This window comes from Cyanistes caeruleus, chromosome 8 (genome assembly GCF_971803275.1).
Source record: "Cyanistes caeruleus chromosome 8, bCyaCae1.hap1.1, whole genome shotgun sequence".
NCBI classification, from domain to species: Eukaryota; Metazoa; Chordata; class Aves; order Passeriformes; family Paridae; genus Cyanistes; species Cyanistes caeruleus.
Genome location: NC_141708.1, coordinates 265,147 through 287,521, shown reverse-complemented (window position 1 = coordinate 287,521; position 22,375 = coordinate 265,147). Strand labels below are relative to the sequence as shown.

The following is a 22,375-nucleotide window of genomic DNA, read 5'->3' as shown; positions in this document are numbered from 1 at the left end:
CAAAAAGCAATATGCCCAGCATAAATCCATAAAAAAAGGATTCTGATAAAAATTCCATGTTGTTTCCCCTCCTGTTTTGTGTTGTGCCCAGACTCAGGGCTCCAGTCCTGTTTACCCATCCTGCCCTTTGCTGCTGGTTTGCCCGGGTGACCCCCCCCGTCCCATTGTCACCTTTGACTCCAATTGTTGGTACTATCACCATGGTGTTAGTGTAGCCTGTGCAAGTAGCAGCTGTTTAACACTTTGCTCTGTAACTACTGTGTTTGCAGGGCTCTGTTTGCCCTCCTGATTTGGCTGAAGTGAGACACGTATCGTGGCCAGTTGGCTCACAGAGCATCACCAAGGCTTGTGAGAGTTTTGGTACCTAGGAAGCAGATAACCTCATTCAGACAGCAATGTGTCCAACTGCTTAGCTTCGATCTGCTGCCTAAGATGAACACATGAAGATAAATTAGATGGGGTCATTTGTTAGGAAGAGATCTATGGAATCCAACTCTTTCTTTCAGGTTCAAGGAAATAAAAAATGTTAATTCAGTTTTGAGAAAGAAACTAACACTCTGGTAGCTGACAAAAATGAGATGTCATCCTTTGATTGGTTGAATGGCATTTTGTTGAAATCACACTTATGTACCAGCTTACACTAATGCTGACTGTAAATTAAAAATATCCAAATATTTTTATTTATATCTTTGGCCTTAAAACTTTCAGAGCACCCAAAGGTTTTATTGGCAGTACACATTCACCATCCTTTCTTAAGGTAAAAGTATCTTAGACAATCTGAGAGCATGCCAGAGCTGAAGGTAAATTGATCCAACATTTTCTCAGAAAATATGAAAATAGTAAATAATTTTCTGATGAAGAGTGGCTGGGGTTTTCCTCCCTTTGAAGTTCTCTGTCAATGTCATATGTAAATAGAAAGACCTAAAAGTGAGAAAATATTTAGTAAATGTGAGTACTCATACCTAAGTTCAAAAACGAACTAAATCAAAAGTCTCTCAACTCTTGCCATAAAAAGCTTGGTTTTCATTAATGCTTTATAGTTCTATCCCATCCCAAATATTTTTTATTATAAAAAAATCAGTGATATAAAATGTGGGGACAGTTGACAGATGAGCGAGCACAAGGAGTTTTTGAACAGGAGGCATTTCCACTTCCTGAAACATGATAAAGTTTGCTAAATGATCTGCATTTGAAGCTAGATGCAGGCTGCAGAGTTGTTCAGAACGACCTTTAGTGGACTGAAGCAGATGCAAGAGCTGAGTTTTGCCCAGGGCTGCCCAGTGGGTGCTGGCACAGCTCGTGCAGCAGCCCTGCAGTGCCGTGTGTGGAAGGCAGGGTCCCCAGAGGGACGGGACACGTCCCACGCTGGGTGCCTGTGGCAGCTACAGGTAACAGCCCTCCTCCCCTTCCCTGTTCAAAAGTACATTTCACACATCTCACTAACAGATTTTATCCACACTACGCAAGAGAAGAGTTTGTTAGGAGCATGTTTCCTAACTGGGAATGCCAGTTAAGGAGACATTTATATAATACAGCGTTGTTGGCTTGTGTTTTGAGTTAAGGCACTGCTGACAGGATGCTTTACGATGTTGGATGACTTTTCACCCTGCAGTATGCATTTTTGTAAAGGTGTCTAATCATCTCTGACAATACCTGTCAACAGTAGTAGTGCTCTGATATTACTGGCCCTCTTAATGGTTTATTTTCCCCAAACAGTTGCCAAGTAGTTCTCATCCTTATTGACAACAGCAGTTCATTGGACAGCCTGCTCCTTATTAACAGAGTAGGTTAGCAATTCATCAAAATGTTTGGGTAAATTTCAACAATATTGAACATTGTATGAATGATGCTGCTGGAAATTTCATTCAGAAGACCCACCTGACAGTAATCCTGATTAAATAAGTGTAACTGAAACAAAAGTTTGTGAAATAGGGTGGAAAAGCAGGTAGAAGCTGCATCTTGAGAAAGAGTGAATCCTAAACAACTGGAGGTAGATCAATTGTGCAAGTTTTTCACATGGATGCTCCAGAACTGCCTGTCTAGGCATGCAAAGTGTATTTTGTATAATTCTGCTGGCTGGCATACACAGAGAATAACAGTTTCTTTTTGCTATTAATTATCCTGCTAACATGAGTGGTTAAGGTCCTAAATTCCAATTTTGTCACTGTTTTAAATAGGGCATAAAATTTGTTCCACAGGGAACTCCCCATTTCCCCATTGTATTTTTAAATAGATGTAATAGTGTGCAAAAAAGTGTGTAACTGTACAAAATACTACAGAAGTGTGTACAGCCTTACCTTACCTCTAGCACCTGTATATGTAAGCATTATATCTATTTATCATTTATGTTTCAGTGGTACTAGAGGCCTTTATCTGTTATGTCATCATTTTTACATGAGCACTCCCTTTTCATTCTCAAGATCGCTGTTTTCTATGCATTACACAAGGTAGAATTGTGAGGCAGAATGCTAAAATAACACGTTCTTTCCTGTCTAATTATGGGACAGGGAGAGCTGGTTTTCCCTTTTTCTCTGCCACAGTCATTGTCCTGATAGTCAAAAGTAATGATGGAAGCACAGAAGGATGGCACAGTACTTCCCCATCAGTAGATTGATAATGGAATTTTAAACTTCTGATTATTTGGTATAGAGTCCTTGAATTTCTTTTTACCAGACCTGCAGTTGTTTTTATCAAATCTGTAATTATTTCTACAATTCACAAATCAGAAAATCTGTTTACTAGAACTACTAAGTAGGTTTTGAATTAAGGACTGGGAGTTCCTTACTTGCCTGGAGTGAATGTGTTAAAAGAGGCTGGAGATGTCAGCAAAACAAATCTAATTTAATGCCCTTGATCATAGTCTTATTCCTAATGCCTTTCAGAAGATATTACAAGAATGGTTTTGCTTTTGGCATGCACACAAGCTTAAATTTACAGTAATTTTTAAGAGACTATTTATGCCTGATGGCAAGGAAGCAGTCAAGAAGTGGGGTAGAAGGAAAGGAGAAGCGGAGTCACGAAGGCAGCTTGGAAAGAGCGAGACGCCAGCGGTCAGGCAGAAGCGCTGTCAGCACCCCGGTGTCTGGGTCCCCACTGAAGCAAGGGGAGGTATTCCCTGCGTCCCCTCAGGGCTCCTGCTCTCGGGGCAGTGCCTGTGGAGGAGGCAGGAGGAGCACTGAGCCTTTCTCTCCGCGCTCTTCTCCCGCAGGAGCTCCCCTGACCGGGCTGGGAGCCCCCAGGTGCTGCCTCCTGGCCACGGGCTCGGGGCCGAGTGGGACAAGTGCTGCCCTGGCAGCCCCTCCTGAGGCTCTGAGTCTTTGATTCTGCAGCATCGACAGAATCACCATCCTTCCTGAAATGCCCACACATCTGCAGGCTCCTCCTTCCATTGCTGCTCCTGACGGGGTTTAAATCTTCCCAGCTGGTGGGAAGACATCCAAAAGAAGTAACATTATGTAAGACACCAGAGTATCCTTGGGGACAAGACCCTTAAAAACACTCCAAACAAGCAAAAGCTTCAGAGTTCACATGCAGATGGTTCTGGAAGCAGTCATGCTGTTTTCATGCCACTGTTCACTTAGCTATGGAACAGGATGATGGAGACAGCCTCTGGGGTGTATGGTATTTGAAAAGTTTTGTTCTGGAATAATACACATTCAGCAGCATGTTTCACAAAAACTTACTCAGTGACAGTTATATTCCAGAAACCTCTAATAGAGCTTTTTTTTTGCTAAAATACATTTAAGATCAGTGGTATATAATAAACTAAAATATCCCTACAACCCAAAAAGTCACAAAAAAAAAAAAAAAAAATCCCTCATGGGAATTTTGAGTCATATTTAGTTATAACCATTATTTAAGCCCATCTGCAAAAGAATTTTGCTTATTCCAAAGTGTCTGTGACCCCTCTAGTGCATGAAGGAGGAGAGCAAATAGTTTTTCCAATTTTGGGGGCATGGATCGTGTTAGGATTTTTTGTTAGGTTAGTGTCAGCATTTCACTGAGATTAGGACTTCCACACGCCAGCGAGGATGGAGGGAGGGAGCTTTATTCACTGGAGTGCAGTGAGACAGAACACTCCATGCTTCTTGCTTCCTTCAAAGGATTCTTTCTTATAAAAAGAAGAGCTTGCCTCGCTTTATTATATTAAATTATTACCTACAGGTCATTTTGTCTGGATAATTGTGCAGCATTTATTTTCATCTCTGTCCCAACCATTAGAAATTTGATTTGTCAAAGATACTTGTAAACTACAGTAACTTTTTGACTGGGTGATCAGTGCTAAGGACCTTGAAAAATTGGCAGAAGTTTTCACCCTGCGAAAACATTAAGATAAATAAAGCAAATTGATAAATACCATTTCATAGAATATAGGCTCTAGGATTTAATGCTCTAACACATAGCAGTAACAGATCATTCCAGGTACGGAACATCATATTTCAAAAGCCATGCAGTTAATGCTGTAAAAGGAAGGATTATATGAAATGTGATTGATTCTTATACCTTTATTTCATAAAAAGTAGCTTCAGTTACCTGGGGTTCTGGAGTAAGTAAAGTAAGAGGTTACAAGAAAAAGTCAACCCTTAAGTTTCAGACAAAGAGCTTTTACTACCAGTACAGTATTACATCATCAAAATATTTCACAGACAGTCAGAAATAAGTTGTTCTTCTGTATGTCAGTGAAGCAGCAAATTGAATTCTCATAATATGTTTTGAAAATGAGTCTTGTTAGGTTTGATGAGGTGGAAAACATACTGAGATCACTGGTTTGTTCCAATACGTTCAGTACGCTTTTCTTGGATGTTTGCCATGGCTAATCTTTTTAATGGCAGTGTAGCTTGTAAATCCATTTGGTAGAGATCTGTATGCCTCCATTTCAGAGTATCACACCAAGCAGGATGGTAAATAAGTTTCTCTTCAAGCATGCAAACTCTTTTTTTACAATACCAGAAATTTTATTTTAAGACACATATCAGTCGGAAATACCTCAGTATTTCCTTTATGAATTCAGTGAGGAGCAGAATAAAATGAAAATGTTGTTTCAAATACACTCACACATACATATGTAGTTGTTTAGGGGTTTTGAGACTTCTATCAAGGGCAGACTTCAATTAATTCAGGTCCAGTATTCAAGAAGTTGAGCCTGTCACAAACCCTCTGGGTTTCTCCAAAAGCCCTTCTTATCTACTCCTACATGGCATTTTGGAAATGGTCTAAGAAAACAGTGGGCCCTCACCTTACAGTGGTGAGCCATCATCAATGCAAAGTTCTGTCATAGTAAACTGATGAGAAGATTTGGATGAGACATGAAAAATTCTGGCCTCAGCTTGTTGAGGCTGAGCCAGAGGTTGCCCTTCAGGTGCTTTCAGGTGATCTCAGCCCAAGGGCTCACAGGTGTGTTACCTCTAGTTATATTCTACAGATTAAAATAAAAACTTTCTGTTGCCCTTTAAAGCTAAGTTAGAATGCACTGGAGATGTCATAGTATGTTTATGATGGCCCCAGAGTGTAACTATCATTTAATCTGCTTCTATTCAAGATGTCTTTACAAAATAAGATACTTTGTCTTAACACAATTTCATAGGTACAGGATTTTATGTAGTCAGCATCATTTTCTTTAAACCACATTCCTCATTCCTTGGTTCTGCAGAAATCCCCTGCAAAGCCTGCTGTCTTGTCCTATCTTCCTTTCTATCACCTTTAAAGAATCCATACAGGAGAGGTTTGTGTACAGCTGCAGTGATCCCAGCACTCTGAATTCTGTTTTCTGTTACATTATTCCTGGATAACTCCCCTTGAGAGAATCCTGCAAAGAAATCACACAAGATGAATTTTTTTCCCCTAGGTTTCATTTTTCAACTTCTGCACGTAGATTTTCCATAGTCTCTTGTCTACTTTCAAGTTGTCAAACTGATTTTTGTTCTTCCACACAGATAAAGGGTTTGCTCTCTTTAAACACTCTCACATGCACGAGCACAAGGTAGGAGGTGAGAGTTTTGTGTGTCTTGTTAACTGTACAGTAGAGTTGCAGATCTGAGAAGACACATAGAGAAAGAGCACATGAAAAGAAAAGAGGGAGGAGAAAAAAAAAGATAAACATGTACAAGTGTCTGGAAGGGCTGCTCTTCAGCAGTGGAATTTTGTAAGTAGTATGGCCCTTTGAGCCAGAGGTTTCAGGCTGCTTTGCCAAGAGTCACTGATGGTTGTGGTTGGGATTTGTTTGCAGTTATCCCTACAGCGAGGACTCTAGCCAGGGAAGGCAGTACATGAACACAAGATGTCCAGCCTGGTGCGACAGAATCCTGATGTCCCACTCAGCCAAGGAGCTCATTCTGAAAGTAAGTACAGACCTGCAGCCCCCCCAGTGCCTCCACACTGCATTTACCTGCACCAAAGGCAGGTAGGGCTGAAAGATTCTGACCTTGAGTTTGCCTGTAGCAAGCACTTGCCGAGCTGGAGACAGAACACTGTGGTGGTAAATGGAGGGGTGTGCCTCCAGTGCTTTGCACCCAAGAAAAGGGGAATTTGTCCCCGTAAAGCTGCTGGCAGTGACTAAAAGACAAGTTTTCACAAGCATTTCTTTTGGTTCCTGAGCTGCCAAAGATGACTGGCTGTCTTCTGTCCTGTGCCTCTTCTGTGCAGGGATGCACAGCCTTGGGAGACTGACTGCTTGCTTTAAGGAGAGTAGCAGAAAATAAAAAGCCCCTATAAAAACATCCCCATTGGTCCCCCAGCCAAGTCCACCCTAGAGTGACATGAGCAGCAACACTGTCCCTACCAAGGGCTCTGCAGGGATGCAGACAGGAGCAGGGATGCAGACAGGAGCAGGGATGCAGACAGGAGCAGGGATGCAGACAGGAGCAGGTACAAGTGGCTGCTGGCTGAGGAGTCACGCAATTGAGAGAAAAACCTAAAGAGCAACAGCTGGAGGCACCTGAGTTACCAGTGGTAGATTTCCTAAGGTACTCTCAAGAATATATCAAGTCCTACACAGGCCAAATCTATCACTGTCCCCTGAATGAGGACAGTCTCCAGCAGGTAGGCTCCTAACTTGGTACACCAGTTAGGTGCTTAAATTTAGACATTCTGTTAGAGCTTTAGAGATAAGCTTGTACAATATTTCTAGAATATACAATTCCTCTTGGGATTTTAGTGTTTATTGATAGGGTTAGGGTTAGTTGGTGATGCTCTCTCCAAGGTTAAACGATCTAAATATGGTTCAGGAGCCTTCCAGTTTTCTGTCATTGCTCTCTCCTTCTTGTTCCACTCTGCTCTCCTCATTCTCTTGGAAGCACTGGACCAGGTCAGCTGGTTACCTGTGCCAGCTTCCACTGCCTCTGTCCCTGTGCTCCTGGCACCTGGACCCCCCATCCTGCTGACCCTGGCTGCCAGCTGTTCTAAAGGGCAAAGAACAGATCAGGAAATGGGGATGTGATCCAAGATCTCTCACACTTCTCTCTGTCCTGAGCTGGCCAGCTGGCGGTGGCCATGGCTGCATAAATGGATGTGCTGCAGTGAGGTTGTCTTGCTGACCAGACTGTATGACTGACAGACTTACTGAACCCAAAATTGCCAAAAGTCATGTGTCTGCCTCTGTGCTCGTGTATAATTAATGCAGTTTAGTGGGAGTGAATTACAGAAAATAATCTTCCAAGTAAATCAATGTTCTATAGCTTCATGGCTCTTTTTTTTCCAGTTTAAATTAATTACACCCTTGAAAGTTGCTCTCCTGAAGTTTATAACCTTCTTTTTCTCTCTCATCAGGGTTATTTATCTCGTGATTAGACTGTTTGCTTTGCAGTATATAACTCACAGAAAGACTGGGAATGTATTTTCCACAGCTACTTGAATTTCAAGTCAATGCACTTCCTCACACATTTTAGTGTGTAAAAAGTGTCTGCATGACATAATGAAATTTCACCCAAAATTTTAGACAATGCATGTACTGCAGTATTCAGTAAAAAAAAAGTGAAGCCTAAGGGCAATACAGGCTTTCTAGTCAAATAGTAATGTCAAAATCAGTGTTGTTTTTCTTATACAAAAATATCATGTGAAAAAGTGAGACTTTACCTAAAATGTTACTGATAGTGCTTGGCAACCATGAAATTCCTAAAGAACAAAGGATTAAAACCATGAAAAGAATGGCCAAGGAGGGAAGATTTTTTTTTTCCAAAGCTATGAATAAGGAGATAGAAGTGTACACAAAAGCTTGAAGAGTGTAAACAGTACAGAGGGAAAGGAATTCTTTCTGATTATCTAGAGGGCTATAACTTGGATATAATGGAAGAAAATTAAACAAGGGAAAACAAAGTTAGAGCACTGATTTGTAACTGTGAGGTCAGTTACAATTTCCAGTCTCCATGTCACAGAAACCCCATCAGTTGGATCGTTCAAAGCTCACCTTTAAAAGTGCACACAGCTCTCTCTGGAGCTTTGCATTTGCAAATTGTGCTCAGGCAGTTGGGGCCATCTCCAGACACTCGCAGGCAAAGAGACAGGTGCTGCCTGGGCTTGAACTCAGTGAGTCTGTACCAGCACAGGAGTTAGTTTATCCAGCCCCTAACTGGGATTCTGGCCCATAAAACCTCACAAAAATAGTCTTTGGAAAAGAATGCTGAACTGATAGAGGAAAGGACAAAATGGCCCTACAGGTTTCTGTGGTTCTACACAAGAAGCAGTGTTGGCCTTGATTAAGAATTTACTCCACTGCAAAGACCTATCCTTTGAAACTTTAAAAGGAGTTCTGAAGAATGTAAAAGCAAATTTTAATTAACTGATTACACTGTAACAAATCCTTAAAATATAAATGTATCTGAGTTTTTAAAGAATTTTTTCAGTCATAACTATCAAATATTCTTACGCAGGTATTTATTTTGCTGTATTAATTTTTCTTATAGGCAATTAAAGTGTTTATTTTGCTGCCTAGGCAATTCTGTATTTTATTTCAAGAAAAAAATTGCAGTAATTCTGCATTTAAATCCTAGATAGAGAAAGGATAGGGTGCACAAATTGCCACTGTACAGTGTGTTCAGCTACACAGTAGGCATTACAGATTGTACTGACATGGGGCTGTAAACAGCTTTCATGCAACATCATCTATCATGCCATGGTCGGTTACCTCACCATCATGTTATTTTATGCTTCCTGAGCCCTAAACCACCAAAGGTTGCCCACTGCTCGGGAGCTGCGCTGATGCCTGATCGCATGAAGTAATGAATGCTCAGCCAAGTGTATATTGTTTCTGCTTGTGCACTGCTGTAATTTGTTTATCTGTCTAAAGATTATGCAGTTGAAAATCCACAATTTTATGCTGCCTTTGTAAATTATCAAGTCGCTTTTGATGAATGTATCCCCACTTCCGATGCTGGTGGCATTATGATCTTGAAATATTGGAAAGTGCTCATGCATACAATGCAGAAGGTTATGTTTTTATATTTTTGGCAGACAACCGTGCTGTAAAGTAAATCTGACCTTAAGCTTCCTTACTGCATTAAAGATAATTCAGTTTTAACTTTATAGTCCTAAATGCTACTGTTTATATAAAGTTATTGCCCAGTCAAACTTGACTGATTACAGATAAGAAAGTCTTGGCTGTTTCCTACAAAATAAATTAGTATCACAAACTAGTTTAAAGCACCTCTACAATTGCATTAGAGGCTGGAGAGTGTGCAGATTACAGATTTAATTAGCTAATAGAAATTGTTTAGCACAGTAAGAAATTGTTTCGTATGGTAATGTATTTGTATTTTTTACTGAAGTACTGTGCTAGAGAATCAAAATAGCTCCTCCAAATCTCCTTTATTGCAAACGGCAGAAAGATGAGTACATTTTATTATTCATTAAGATAAAAATGCTAAAGGAGTCAGTGTATAAGGGTAAAGTTCAACATGGAACAAAATGAAAGCAATTCATAATGGAGACCGGAGGAATGTCATCCGTCATTTGCTGCTTTTCTTAAAATCACTGAATGCTTTTTTTCAGATGAAGAAATTTATCTCAGAGAAATGGTTGAAGATTATACTCATAACCTGCAAATAATCATTCATCTCTCTGAACATTTAAAATCCCCTATATGGTGAAATCAAATGCTGTTAAAAGGCAACATGGATTGCATTTAATTCAAAGAACATTTATCTCATCTAATGCAATAAAAATTGTGTTGTTCTCAAAAAAAGGACTTGCCAGATGTGCTGCATTCTGCAGCAGAAGCCTGGAATGCAACAGCGAGTCACTCATTTCACTTAACGCAGCCTTAGTGAATATATCCCAAGGTCCCATCAGTAGGGAGGAGGTGCAGAGATCTCTGGGGTTCTTTATGCAGGCAAACTGCATTAATTACTGCAAGCAATACTGAGCATAAAAGTTCATTTTACACATTCTTTCTCTGGAGAAGCCAAGCAAAAGATGTGTTAATACCACCTCATTCAGAAACTGGTTTCACCTATTAGCACAATATTTCCAATGTTCCTTTCTGTGTGTGTAATCTTGAGAATTCTTGGACTGACTAGTGTTTTGTTGTGTTCTGCTTTTTTTAAACTAGTCAGAAAATGATGAGAAGATAGTAATATATGACCACATTGGGCCAAATGTCTGCATGGGGGATCACAAGGTAATTAAATTTAACATTTTAACCTTTTGTCTTCTAAGTTTTTTAGTAGGAAGGAGAATGTATGCACTAAGTTCTATTAATTGTAAGTCAGTTATATCTCTGTCCTATTTTTAAGTAACACCTTGAAAATGTTTCAAAGTCAAATTCAGTCAGTCTGTATCTCAGAGTAGCTGCTCGTAAGAAATGGAAGAACAGGATGACGGGTGCTAGAATGGAAGCAGGATACGGTGCAAGTGAAGAGGAGCAGCCATCTGTACACTTAAAACTCTTCCAGCAAAACACAAGTGATTTCATTGGGTTATCAACTAGGCTTTCAAAGCATAGCTTCAACTAGGTTGATGCATAGGTGCTTATTAGTAGAAGAACATATTGGCAGTTCCATGTTCAAACAAGTGATAAAAAGAATATAGAAAAAGGATAAAGAATTCTATAAATAACCAGCTGTTGAAATTAATAAAATACCTGAATTCTACAATCTACTTTGCTGAAGATACCAGATGGAAACCTAAGTTAGAAATACAATAAACCAGAGTATTTGCTTTCTTTGAAAAAAGCCAATTGAGGAGTAGGAGGTAACCTCTGAAAGCCTATCTAAAAACAGCACTGAGGCTCTTGAATGATAGTTCAGAGAGGGATAGTGGGTACTTGTATGTGTGGATGCATGTGTACGTGCAAATCTGAACTCAAAAATACATACCCCCTATTTAATTCCATGGTCAGAGTTCTTGTGAGACAGAGAATTCTTTTCTAAGGAAAAATGCACTTAAGGCATTTGGTCCAGAATCGTCCAAGGTTTTAAAACAGAGCAACTTTCTATCTTATCCAGTAAACAAACAGCTCTGGGTCAGCCAGCCAGAAACAGCAGTTTTTGTTTCCTTCATCACCAAAGTGGTATGGCACCATTACAAAAGGGAGATGTGTATGGGACCTGAACCTCTTCCCACAGAAACCTGTGGAAAATTTTCCCTTAGGTTTCAGTGGGAGCAGAAATCTGTGAGGAGATGATGTTGTTCCCTTTTGCATTTTGTAATTAGATTAATTAAAAAACTTGTTGCAACATTTTGTTTCCAGTCATATGGAAGTTTTTGTTGTATTTACTATTGACTGTAAAGAAAACAAAAACAACAACCAAACGTGTATTTCAAACATGTAACTTCTATTTTTCCCTAACTTGCTGCAGCCTGTGTTCCTGTCCTTTCGAATAGCTGCTGGGGCAGGTAAACCTATTGCAAATGTGCACAAGTGTTGTGTCGTGCAGTGATGTGGTGGTAAATATCATCTTTTTTCTTTACGTTTCTATTACATTTTCTACATCATTTCCCCTGTGTTTATCTTTCTTTTTAAAAAAATGCCAATTCTGCAACAGGAAAAAGATGCCTACGTAGTGAGAAGATTTTCCGTGAAACCACACTATAGCCAGGAGGGAAGGCAGCACACTGAAATCTGTAATCCCAACAGCTGTATTGATAAATCCAGTCCTGAGTGCCACATTTTAGACTGCTGATCGTACACTATGCTTCAGCATCTGGACTCTGTTCAAGAAAAGCCTCACATACCTCACTGTCTTGTATGTTCATGTGACATCAAGTAGAAATGTGGAATTATTTTTTATATATATGTCACAGTTCTGTTGCCAAAACTCTAAATAGACAGCAGAGATGTTATGTATTCTAGATTTCACAACTTTCAACTTTTAATAAGTGTTTGTCAATGTGGAAAAGCTATTTCAGCGTATTATAAAACTTTTAAAGGTATCATACCCATTATATATCTTTACCACTTTGGGATTTTGTACATTGGATTGTATAGATAGAGATATTGATGGTTTTAAATGGTATTTTCTTTTTTGACCAAGGCTTATGGTTTGTGTTTTAGTTTTAGTATTTTGGTTTTCATTTTTTAATTTTTTTTTCTCATTTTATTTACTATACTGCCATGTTACATGGTTTTTGAATCACACAGCAGCTGCTTTCTATACATACATATATATGTGTGTGTATATATATGTATGTATGTGTATATATACACAGATATATAAATAATTTATAAACCTGACCAAAACTTATGCTAAATATACTTTCCAATATGAATGCTTGAGAGTGCCATATCAGCAGTAAGTATTGGAGTCTTAGCAGGTTTAGTTAAGTGTACATCAACAACCAACATTTATATAATAAATAATATATAGCAGTGCCATCCTGGATACAGATATATAGCATACTATATAGCACATATATTAGCAGATTCACTTTGTTACTCCTATAACCTCTTCTTTCTATGTAATATTAAGGATTGAATGTGAAGTTCTTAGCTAGGTTTGGGTGTAACTTTACAGAATTTTGTAAACTGTTTTTGTCTGTCTTTTGTTACTGTTTTATGGTGCCATATTCTATATTGAAACAATAACAACACGGGAGAAGAAAATAATAGTCTGCTTCAAGTAGCAACTGTATTGGACACAGACTGTATTTATACAGTATTAAAGAAAAAAAAACAAAACCAACCATCAAGCCAACTGTAAATTTTCCTGGTTAGTAGCCCAGTGCAGCCTACAATATAGTCTTGTTACAGACATTTTCCTCCCACCACTAAATACAACATTAAAAGGTGATTAGGGAGTCTGTTGATGAAACACAAATGTATGTTTTATTGATTTAATTTAGAACACTACAGAGTTCATGGACTGCGCAATGGCATTAAATTGATGCTTAATTTTGGTATAAATCACTACCATTGGAAATGATTTGATGTCCGCTTGCAGAGTTTTCTCAACAGTACAACCCAGTTTATAGCAAATATTGTTGCCCAAAGGGTGTCTGCAGCTCTGTATTGTTACTGTGCCATGTTGCTTTATAACCACACAGTAATTCTATTTAAGCGAACTCAACTCATGATAACTCTGAAGGCCTTTAGAAATGAGTACTCTGGTTCTCAAGCAATAAAACTAATCATGGTGAACATGGCTGTGTCTGCCCCTTTAATTTGGTGATTACAGAGAAATTATTAAATTGTCACATTTCTTATTGAGATACTGCCAGATAATAAGGGTATTTTTCAAATTAAAATCTCTGTGATGGGATGAGGTTCTGGTGCTAATCAAAACACAGTAAAAACCGAGTAAAAGGCACTGAGGGGCTGGTATGGGAGCGCTGATGAGAGGAAGGTGATGCAGCTTACAAGCTGTTCACAAGATGCTAGTCCTCAGCAGGTCAGTAAATGTGCCACCATAAACTCCATGGTGATTATCACAAGTTCCAGAAGAAAACTCTCTAGCCTTTTCCAGCAGGGACCGAAGCCCCGAGTAGAGATGAGCTCGCTGTAGCCTCCAGCCGCGGCCCGAGCCTCCCCGGGGCTGCCGGGGTGAGCTGCTGAGAACGCCCCGAATCGAACGCTCGGAAATTCATGAAACGTAACTTTGGCATTTTAACAGCCCCGGAGGCGAATCCGGGGGCGCGGGTGAGCCGGGCCCGAGCGATCGCAGCGGACACCCCGGGACAGCCCCGGGACAGCCCGGCACAGCCCCGGGACAGCCCCGGCACAGCCCGGCACAGCCCCGGCATAGCCCCAGGACACCCCGGCACAGCCCCGGGACAGCCCCGGGACACCCCGGCACAGCCCCGGCACAGCCCCGGCACAGCCCGGCACAGCCCCGGCACAGCCCCGGGACACCCCGGCACAGCCCCGGCACAGCCCCGGCACAGCCCCGGCACAGCCCCGGCACAGCCCGGCACAGCCCGGCACAGCCCCGGGACAGCCCCGGCACAGCCCCGGCACAGCCGCGGCACAGCCCCGGCACAGCCCGGGACAGCCCCGGGCTCTGGCCCAGGACGGCTCCGGGCTCCGGGCTGGCAATCCTGCGCTGCCTCCGAACCCGCTTCTCCCGGAACGCCCCTGGCCAGCTCACTTCGTTTAGGAACGTCGGGAAGAGGCAGTGGCAATGATTGGAGCGCAGGTATTTTTATCCAGCCACTTACCCTCAGGAGTCCGAATACTGCCCCGGTCTCAGCGTGCTCACAGCCGTACGAAGACCAGACCTTAAACTGGATTTATTCCCTCTGTAAACGCGAGATAACTGGGCGCGGCCCCGTTCGGTGAGCGGGGACCGGCGGGACCCCGCCGTGCCCGGGACGCGGAGCTGCCCCGGCAGGAGCCAAGGGGAATCGGTCACAGCGAGCGGGGGCAGCGGGGCCCGGTGGGGCTCCAGGGGGAGAGCTCCGGGCCCTTTTCCGCAGCAGAACCGGAGAGCTCCGGGCCCTTTTCCTCCGGAGAACGGCCCCGAGGCGGGGCAGCTGCGGGACAGGTGGCTGTGCCCAGCGGTGGCTGCTGGGCAGGGACAGCAGGACCGCCCGCGGTACTGCTCGGGCTGCGAAGCCGTATCTGAGCTACGGGGGGAAAGATGCTCACGTTCCTTTAAAAAAAACTAAAAGCGGCAAAAAAAAAGCATTTTAACAAGGCGGGCGGCTCCCAGCCACCCGGACTCGAGTGTGCCAAGGGGAGAAATGCGGAGTCGCGGGTGGCTGGGAGCGCTTTGGCGGCCGCGGAACCAGGCGGAACCGGTTCGGGCACGGGTGTGCCCCGGTGTGGGGCCGAAGCGTGGCCCAGAAGCCCGGCAGGAAGGCTCGGGAGGGTGGTGGATCCGCCGCCGTGGATCTCAACAACTTCGCCCCGGCTTTTCACAGCGACCCAGGCAGCACAATGGGATGAGCCCCGGCCCCTGTCTCCCCTCTCCGGAGCGGACCCTGTGAGCCGCCCGAAACGCTGCACGGGCAGTTCAGGCTGCAGGTTCAGCCCCGGCTCTCGCTCCTCTCCAGGGCTGTCGGGCGGTCCCACAGCCCCCGGCCGTGCTCAGCCCGCCGGACCCAGCGGCTCCTGTTCCCTTGCGGAGCAGTATCGGGCACCCTGCAGAAGCTCTGGTGTCCCTGGCACAGAAATGCGGGAAGAAACTCGCTAAAGGAGAGAGAAGGTTGTTAAATAATTTATTGATTTATACAAAGTCTTTCCAACACGTGTGGAGACATTCTAATGTAAAATCAAGTGTCCACTTTTTTGGAGCATTGGTTTGGGTTTTTTGGTATTATTAAGGATAAAATCCAGAGGCAGGAGAAATGAAACTGCCAAAACACTGAGGGACAGAGTGAAAGAAAACTGCCGTTTTTACACTAGAAATATACAGCACAAAATCTGAAATTTACTATATACAAAGTAGCTGAGCTCGGACTTGGGACCCATAGAAAACGTAACAAAACCTGATTGTTAGGAGCAGGAAATTAACAGGAAGGCTAAAGGAAAGAGCGGGAAACCTTAAAGGGACACAAAACCAAAAAAGTTGAAAAAATTTCTCTGAAATTTACATCGATGAGAAAGAAAATAAATTCATAACTTATTCTGTAAAAAATATATACACTTCACATACATCTTGGGCTGTACAACACACCACTTCAAACACCCAGTTACACTCACCCCCACCACGCTGCCCGGTGCGGCCATCGGCCCCGCACCCTCACAACGTATCCGAGCTGGTGCTGCAGGGGCTGACGAGGGATAGGTTCGTGGATTTGTGCTTTTTCAATAGCCTCGTGATTTTTTCATCGTCTGAGTTGGGGTCCAGGGGCTTGTTGTATTCATCATCGTCCTCATTGTCCGAGCTCTCCTTCAGCTTCTCAGTCTCCGAGTCGTGCTTCTTCTTTGCTGAGGCCATCTCTGCCGCGTGTCTCTTCCGCCACTTGGTCCGTCTGTTCTGGAACCAAACCTGGGCACCGGCACCGGGCACAGCTCAGCCACGGCCTCGGCCCCGCCGCCGCATCCGCCCCCCCCGACCCCGCCGCCCCCGTCCCATCCTCAACGCGGGGCTGCGAGCACTGGGAGCAGAGCCTGCACCAGGCAGAGCCTCGGACGGCTCCTGGCAAGGGGGCACCCCGTTGGGGACACCCGCCTGGCTCTGCGGGGCTGCACCACGCTTAAATCAGCAGCTTCCCAGAACAGTAGTTTGTTGAAAACAGAATACAATAGCCGTAAAAGTAAGTATTTTTTGGCTTATGGTGCATCCCAACAGTCAGGCGCACCTGCAGGCTTTGCTAAAAAATTTGTGAGGTCACACAAGATAACAGTGGGCACGATCCTCGTGGAAAAGTAACCCTTGAAAAAAATTACCTGCGGGGCCTTTTTGTCGTTGTGACAGGGTTTTATATTAAATATAATATGTGTATTTATTTTAAATCGTTTGCAGCACAGACAGCTCTAAGCACAAAACAGGTAAAAATTAGCCTAAAATCTATCCAATATCAAAATATAACTTAAATTCTAAGTAACTCTAAAAAAAAATAAAAATCCCCACATAATTGCGCGGCGTTCGTGGCTGCTAATAATTACGGACATGGCAGAAAGCGGCCGCGGCAGGGAGCAGGAGAGGCCGGAGCCCGCAGGACGGACCTACCTTCACCTGGCTCTCAGTCATCCCCAGGGAGTAAGCGAGCCGGGCGCGCTCCGGTCCCGCCAAGTACTTCGTCTGTTCGAAGGTTTTCTCTAAAGCGAATATCTGCTGCCCAGAGAAAGTCGGTCGAGAGTGTTTCTTCTTGCCATCCTTGTCCAAAACCATCCCCGTCTGAGCTGGAAGCGAAGAAAGAGCTGCGTCAGAGATGAACTCCGCACGGCCCCCGGGCGCAGCCGGGCCCCGCCGGGCGCTGCGGAGCCGCTTCGGGTGCCCGCCGGCTCTAAAGCAGAGCTCGGTCTGGGACAGATCCGCGGCCGTGAGGACCGAGAGACCCGAACCGGGCCTTTCTGCTGCCCGCCCCGTCCACCGCGCTCGTCCGCCGGCTCTGGACCCCAGGCAGCCTGCTCTCCGCGCCCTGCAAGAACCGGCCGCACTTACCGGGACAGGCGAGCCGGGGATCTCTCCAGGGAGAGCCCTGCACCACTCCCGGCCAGAAAATGGGCGGCCGTCCCGGCAGCTCCGCCAGAGGCTTCGGGTAGCGGGAGACGGCAGCGGGGCTGAAGTACATCCCGGCCGAGGCCGCCAGCCCGTTGATACGGGGCAGCCCGCCCAGCAGGTTGCTGGCACTGCCCACGGGCCGCCCCAGGATGTCGCTTATTCCGTGCGGTGTCCCCAAGGGGAGCTGCGTGTTGAGTCCGCCCAGGGCCGGCGCCTTGAAACCGGAGGGGTTCTGCAGGGCGTAGGGGAACAGGGAGGTCTTCATCTCGGCCATGTTGTGCAGCGCGGCTAGCGGCGCACTGCTAAGGACGAATGCGCTCTGGCGATTAGCATCCATCTGTCCCACCGCTAACATCTGCGGGCATCAGCGAGCGTGGGTCCTTCCCAATCGCGCCGCGGCCGCTCCGCTGGGGACCCTCGCCGGGAGCGCGGCCGCGGGCGGGACGGCCTCCTCACCACTCGCGGGATCTCGGCGACAGCGAGTGCCGAAGTTTGCTGGGAACAGAAAAATCCCGGCGCTTGCCCGCCCGCGCACCTCCAAAGTCCAGGCTGAAGAGCGGCGAAAGCCGAGCCGGGGCAGCGCGGCGAAACAACAGATCGGGAGTCCCGGAAGAAAGAGCCCCCACCGGCGGCGCGTCCTACGGGCAACGCGCTCCGCGAGCGATCCGGCGGGAGGGGGACGCGGGACCTGCAGCTCCGCGCGTCGCCCCGGCCGCGTGTCCGGCGGCCACGGGGACGCTCCGCGCCGCGCCCCGCGCGCAGATAACCGCGCGGGCACCTGCGCGCCCCGCGCCCATTGGGCGGCCACCGCCCCGCGCCGCCAACAGCGCCCAATCGGCGGGCGGCGCGCGCCTCCACCCCGCTACGTCACGGCCGGGCCGAGCCGTGGGAGCGCGCGGGGCTGCACGTGGCCGCGCCGTGCCCGACGGGACCCCCGGCCCCGCCCGCCGGGACCCCCGGCCCCGCCCGCCGGGCCGCTCTGCCCCCGCCGGCTGCCCGCGGCCGCACCCGGAGGCGGTGGTGCCCTCCCACTCGCCGCTTCGGGCCCCTCCCGCCGGGCGGGGACGCGGCACAGAGACCGCCGGCGCCTCATCGAGCAGCGGGGCAGTGACCGCGGGGTCGCGGCGGCTGTGCTGTCCCGGAACACTGAGGGGTAATACCCGCCCCGATCGCTGCTCAGTAATCGGCTCCGTCTTCAGTTGTGCGGCGGCCGTTCTCTCGCGTTAGAGCCCAATTTTTTAAAGCTGTTGTAAAAAATTACCTTATGCCCTGATAATAACTGTTTAGCTCAACTTTGTTGCCTATTCTGAAACCCACTGGCCTCGCAGAGGCCTTCCTTCCTTCCTTCCTTCCTTCCTTCCTTCCTTCCTTCCTTCCTTCCTTCCTTCCTTCCTTCCTTCCTTCCTTCCTTCCTTCCTTCCTTCCTTCCTTCCTTCCTTCCTTCCTTCCTTCCTTCCTTCCTTCCTTCCTTCCTTCCTTCCTTCCTTCCTTCCTTCCTTCCTTCCTTCCTTCCTTCCTTCCTTCCTTCCTTCCTTCCTTCCTTCCTTCCTTCCTTCCTTCCTTCCTTCCTTCCTTCCTTCCTTCCTTCCTTCCTTCCTTCCTTCCTTCCCTTTAAAGGGAGAAAAACAGTTGAATCACGGCAGAAACAAGCTCCTTCGAATAAATAAAATTACCAGAGATATTCCTAATCGAAAGCATAATTCATTGTCAAGAAAAGGAGAAATCGGATTTGAGGCTTATACAGAAAATAATTCTGGAAACTGGTTTTACGGCATGTTTTCCACCTTGCACCTGCTTTTTCCGACGGGTTTGATGCTTTGTTATCCGAGGAAAACATTAACCACAACAAGCTGGGAACTAAATATTTTCAAAGTGTTCATAAAGTAAATACGAATCGACTTGATCATTTCAGAACAATTATTAAAACTGTGATCCTTTGGATGTGGTCATGTCTGCCGTCAGAATCGTTTGCAGATGAACAGGGTTTCGTTTAACCTGTAACAAGATCGTAATCTCAGTGTAGGTTTGGGTTCGCCCATGATCTTTGTTTTCAGTCGCTGGAGTCACGGGATGTAACAGTCCGTGCGTCTCGTTTTGCGCATCTTTGTAAAAAGCTTAACGTACAAACGTGAGATTTAAAACGACGCTGCGCTAGAGCAGGTTTAATAAACGATTTCATCGCTTTTCCCTCTGCCTGTTGCAAACATCAGCAGCGGAGGGAACAGACACGGTGTATCGGGCTTGGCGAGGAGAGCCTCACCGGCTCTGTGCGGGCTCGTTCCGCGCCGCCGGCGCGCCTTGGCAAGGGGCTGCCCCCCGCTCCCTCCGCCTCCGGCGCGGCCCCGACTCACGGCGGCGTTGGAAGCTGCCGCAGGTGGCCGCAGACGGGGCTGATCGGCCCTCCCGGTGAGTCGTGGTTTCAGCCGGGGATCGGGGACCACCCGTCCCGGGCAGGCGAGTGCCGGCGCGCAGCCAGCCCGCGGCTCGCCTCGGTCTCTGCCTCTCCGGGGCGAACAGCGCCGGGTTTGTCCGCGTCCCGCCGCTCTGCCCGCCCCAGTGGGGTGCTGGGGGCCAGCAGCGCCTCTGCCCGCCCAGCCCACAGGTCTTGCGGCTCTGAATGCCGACCCTGCGGCGCTGAGCGGCTCGGCTCGGCTCGGCTCGGCTCGGCTCGGCTCGGCTCGGCTCGGCTCGGCTCGGCTCGGCTCGGCTCGGCTCGGTTCGGCTGACGAGAGGGACGCGTCCCGCCCCGGCCGGGAGCCGGGGGCTGATCCGGACACGGGCAGCCGGCAGCCGCTGACCGAGGAGCGGCCTCGCCGGGACACCGCTTTCTCTCGCGGAACTGATGGAACCGGGTAAGCGTGCGGCCTCCGCCGTCCCCACTGCGGCGGGGCGAGACCGACCCCCTCCCGCCCGTGACGGGTGAGGTGTCCGCTGGGCTGCCGTGCCGCCGGTAGCGGAGAGCCGCGGCGGAGCGCGGTGTCCGTGCCCGTGCCCGTGTGTGTGCCCCGCCGCAGCCAGGAGCACGCAGGCCGGTGGCCCTGGAGGGGCTGCTACCTCGGGACCCTCGCCCATCGGCGCGCGGGTCCCGGGGGCAGAGCCAAAGCCTTCCGCCCCGTCCGAAGCAGCCCTCGGAGTCCGGCTGGCAGTTTGTATGTTATCAGTGACACTTGCTGCACATTCGTGGTGCGTTTGTCCCTTTCACTGACTCCTGAAGTCTCATACCCTCGTTTTTTACGCGTAGAATTATGTGGAGTTTGTAGGCAGCGTGGCGTGATAAATCTACTTGTGCGTCGGTTCTTCCCATGAGCTGCGGCACCGAAAGAGGAGACCACGGGCAGGCATCGCCGGCTGTCTCCGGCTCCCCGCCCCGGGCTGCTCGCGAATCCCGTTTCCGCCCCGCCGCTCCCTCTCCCCGATGCTGTTGGGTCCCAGGTGCTGCCAGGCTGCTCCGGGGCCAAGGACTCCCCTAGCCCTTAAGCAAACCCCGTTCCGGGTGCAAAACTCGTTCCCCTCGGAGACGTCGCAGTGGCCGGGCAGTCCTAGGGGCGACTGCACCGGCCGTTACGCGCAGCGCCCGGGAGCCTCCCGCAGATGAGAAGTGGACTCGGTAAAATAAGTCGGGGGTTCCGTCCCTAGGAGTCAGCGGCTCAGAGGCTGCCGGAGCGCTCGCTGTCTCCCGTGCTTCCTCCGGCCGAGCAGAAGTTACTGATGGAGGGGTTACCCGAGCAGATCCGTATGAACCAGCTCGAGGCACTTGTGACGGCAGGTGCAGGCGCTTTCCCGGCTTAGTCCGGCAGCGCTGCAGCGCGTCCCGCCGGGCGGACACGACACCGGCACTGTTCGTGTCGCCGCTTTCGGGACGTTCATTTCGGCGGAGGAGAACAGGGCCGGGCTGCGGGCAGCGCCGTCACCCGCCCGGGCCCCGCCGGCGCCCGCGGGGCCGCTCCGGCCTCCGGCCGCCTCCGCGACCCGCCGGCGCCCCCTGGTGGCCCCGGGCACCGGGCCGGTGCACCGAGCGGTTCGTCCGCTCCGCCAGCCGGACCCGGTCTCGTTCCCCGCTCCGGGCCGGTCTCGTTCCCCGCTCCGGGCCCGGTGCCGCCGCTTCTCTCCGTGTGTTGTGGCGGAGGTGAGACGGGGCTAAGGCGGTCGGCCGGACACCGGCACCGGGGCTCCGGAGACTCGCGCGGGTGCCGGGCGCTGTCCCTGCGCTGTCCCGGAGCCGTGACCGCCCGCACCGGGCCGTGCCTGGTAAGACCCGCAGCACTGATGCACTCGCTGGGCGTAGTTACAGGCAAGCAAGGCTCGAATTCCCACCGTGTGAAGTTAACGATCGTTTTGCTTTGGCCCTAACATCTGTAACATTTCTTACAAAGGGCATAGAAACAAAACTGATATCGGTAACATCAAATTCGTCTCGGACTTACAGACTTCCCGGACATAGGAAAAGAGGATTATTGCAGTAACCGGACGGGAATTAAATTCTACAGTACAAATAACTTCAGACAAATTTTGTTTGACCTGCTTATACTTTTTGTCGTTATGCATACAGCCAAAGTACCTTTTCTTGTAGCTTCTGTGCAGCTGAAATTGTCTGAGAGGTTGTGGACTAGAAGAAAATAAGTCACAAATAAGAATACTCTTCATCCCCTACTATATTATACATTATTCCAAAGTGCAGGTGTAAAGTCCGTGTAAAAACAGAATGACTGAGGAAGCGGGAGCTCAGAGCAGCTTGCTGCACAGGTTTCCTTTCCTGAATGATTCTGTGGCTGATGGAGGTACCAGTGGAGGAGTGGGGGACATGACACTGTTGCACGGAGTTCCATAGAGCAGTAGCG

At 47.8% G+C, this 22,375-nt stretch overlaps 2 protein-coding genes across 5 annotated transcripts in view; one reads left to right on the top strand and one right to left on the bottom strand.

The window, feature by feature from the left end:
- INPP5A (inositol polyphosphate-5-phosphatase A) overlaps window positions 1-13,567 on the top strand; it is a 178,913-nt gene extending 165,346 nt beyond the window's left edge. The window contains exons 13-16 of one of the 4 annotated variants that reach the window (XM_086899509.1): window positions 6,227-6,338; window positions 10,541-10,609; window positions 11,790-11,826; window positions 11,976-13,567. In XM_086899509.1, coding sequence (XP_086755635.1) covers window positions 6,227-6,338; window positions 10,541-10,609; window positions 11,790-11,826; window positions 11,976-12,025 — 268 coding nt within the window. In that variant the 3' untranslated portion in view covers window positions 12,026-13,567. Of the gene's footprint in view, window positions 1-6,226; window positions 6,339-10,540; window positions 10,610-11,789; window positions 11,878-11,975 lie in introns of all 4 variants that reach the window. The other 3 variants (XM_086899510.1, XM_086899508.1, XM_086899511.1) reach the window with 3 other exon arrangements.
- A 2,004-nt stretch (window positions 13,568-15,571) lies between these two features.
- Window positions 15,572-18,371, bottom strand: NKX6-2 (NK6 homeobox 2). The gene is made up of 3 exons (XM_023930365.2): window positions 17,478-18,371; window positions 17,043-17,215; window positions 15,572-16,358 (listed from the first exon to the last, which is right to left on the bottom strand). The coding sequence occupies exons 1-3, from the start codon at window positions 17,890-17,892 to the stop codon at window positions 16,110-16,112; spliced, it is 837 nt and encodes a 278-aa protein (XP_023786133.1). The 5' UTR covers window positions 17,893-18,371; the 3' UTR covers window positions 15,572-16,109.
- Window positions 18,372-22,375: the final 4,004 nt, after the last annotated feature.

Bases quoted from the DNA above. Each gene is read 5' to 3' on its own strand.
- NKX6-2 (XM_023930365.2), bottom strand. From the start codon at position 17,892: ATGTTAGCGGTGGGACAGATGGATGCTAATCGCCAGAGCGCATTCGTC. The intron at 17,216-17,477 runs GTAAGTGCGGCC...CTTCGCTTCCAG, and splicing joins TCCCCGGCTCGCCTGTCCCG to CTCAGACGGGGATGGTTTTG. The intron at 16,359-17,042 runs GTAGGTCCGTCC...GCCGGTGCCCAG, and splicing joins TGACTGAGAGCCAGGTGAAG to GTTTGGTTCCAGAACAGACG.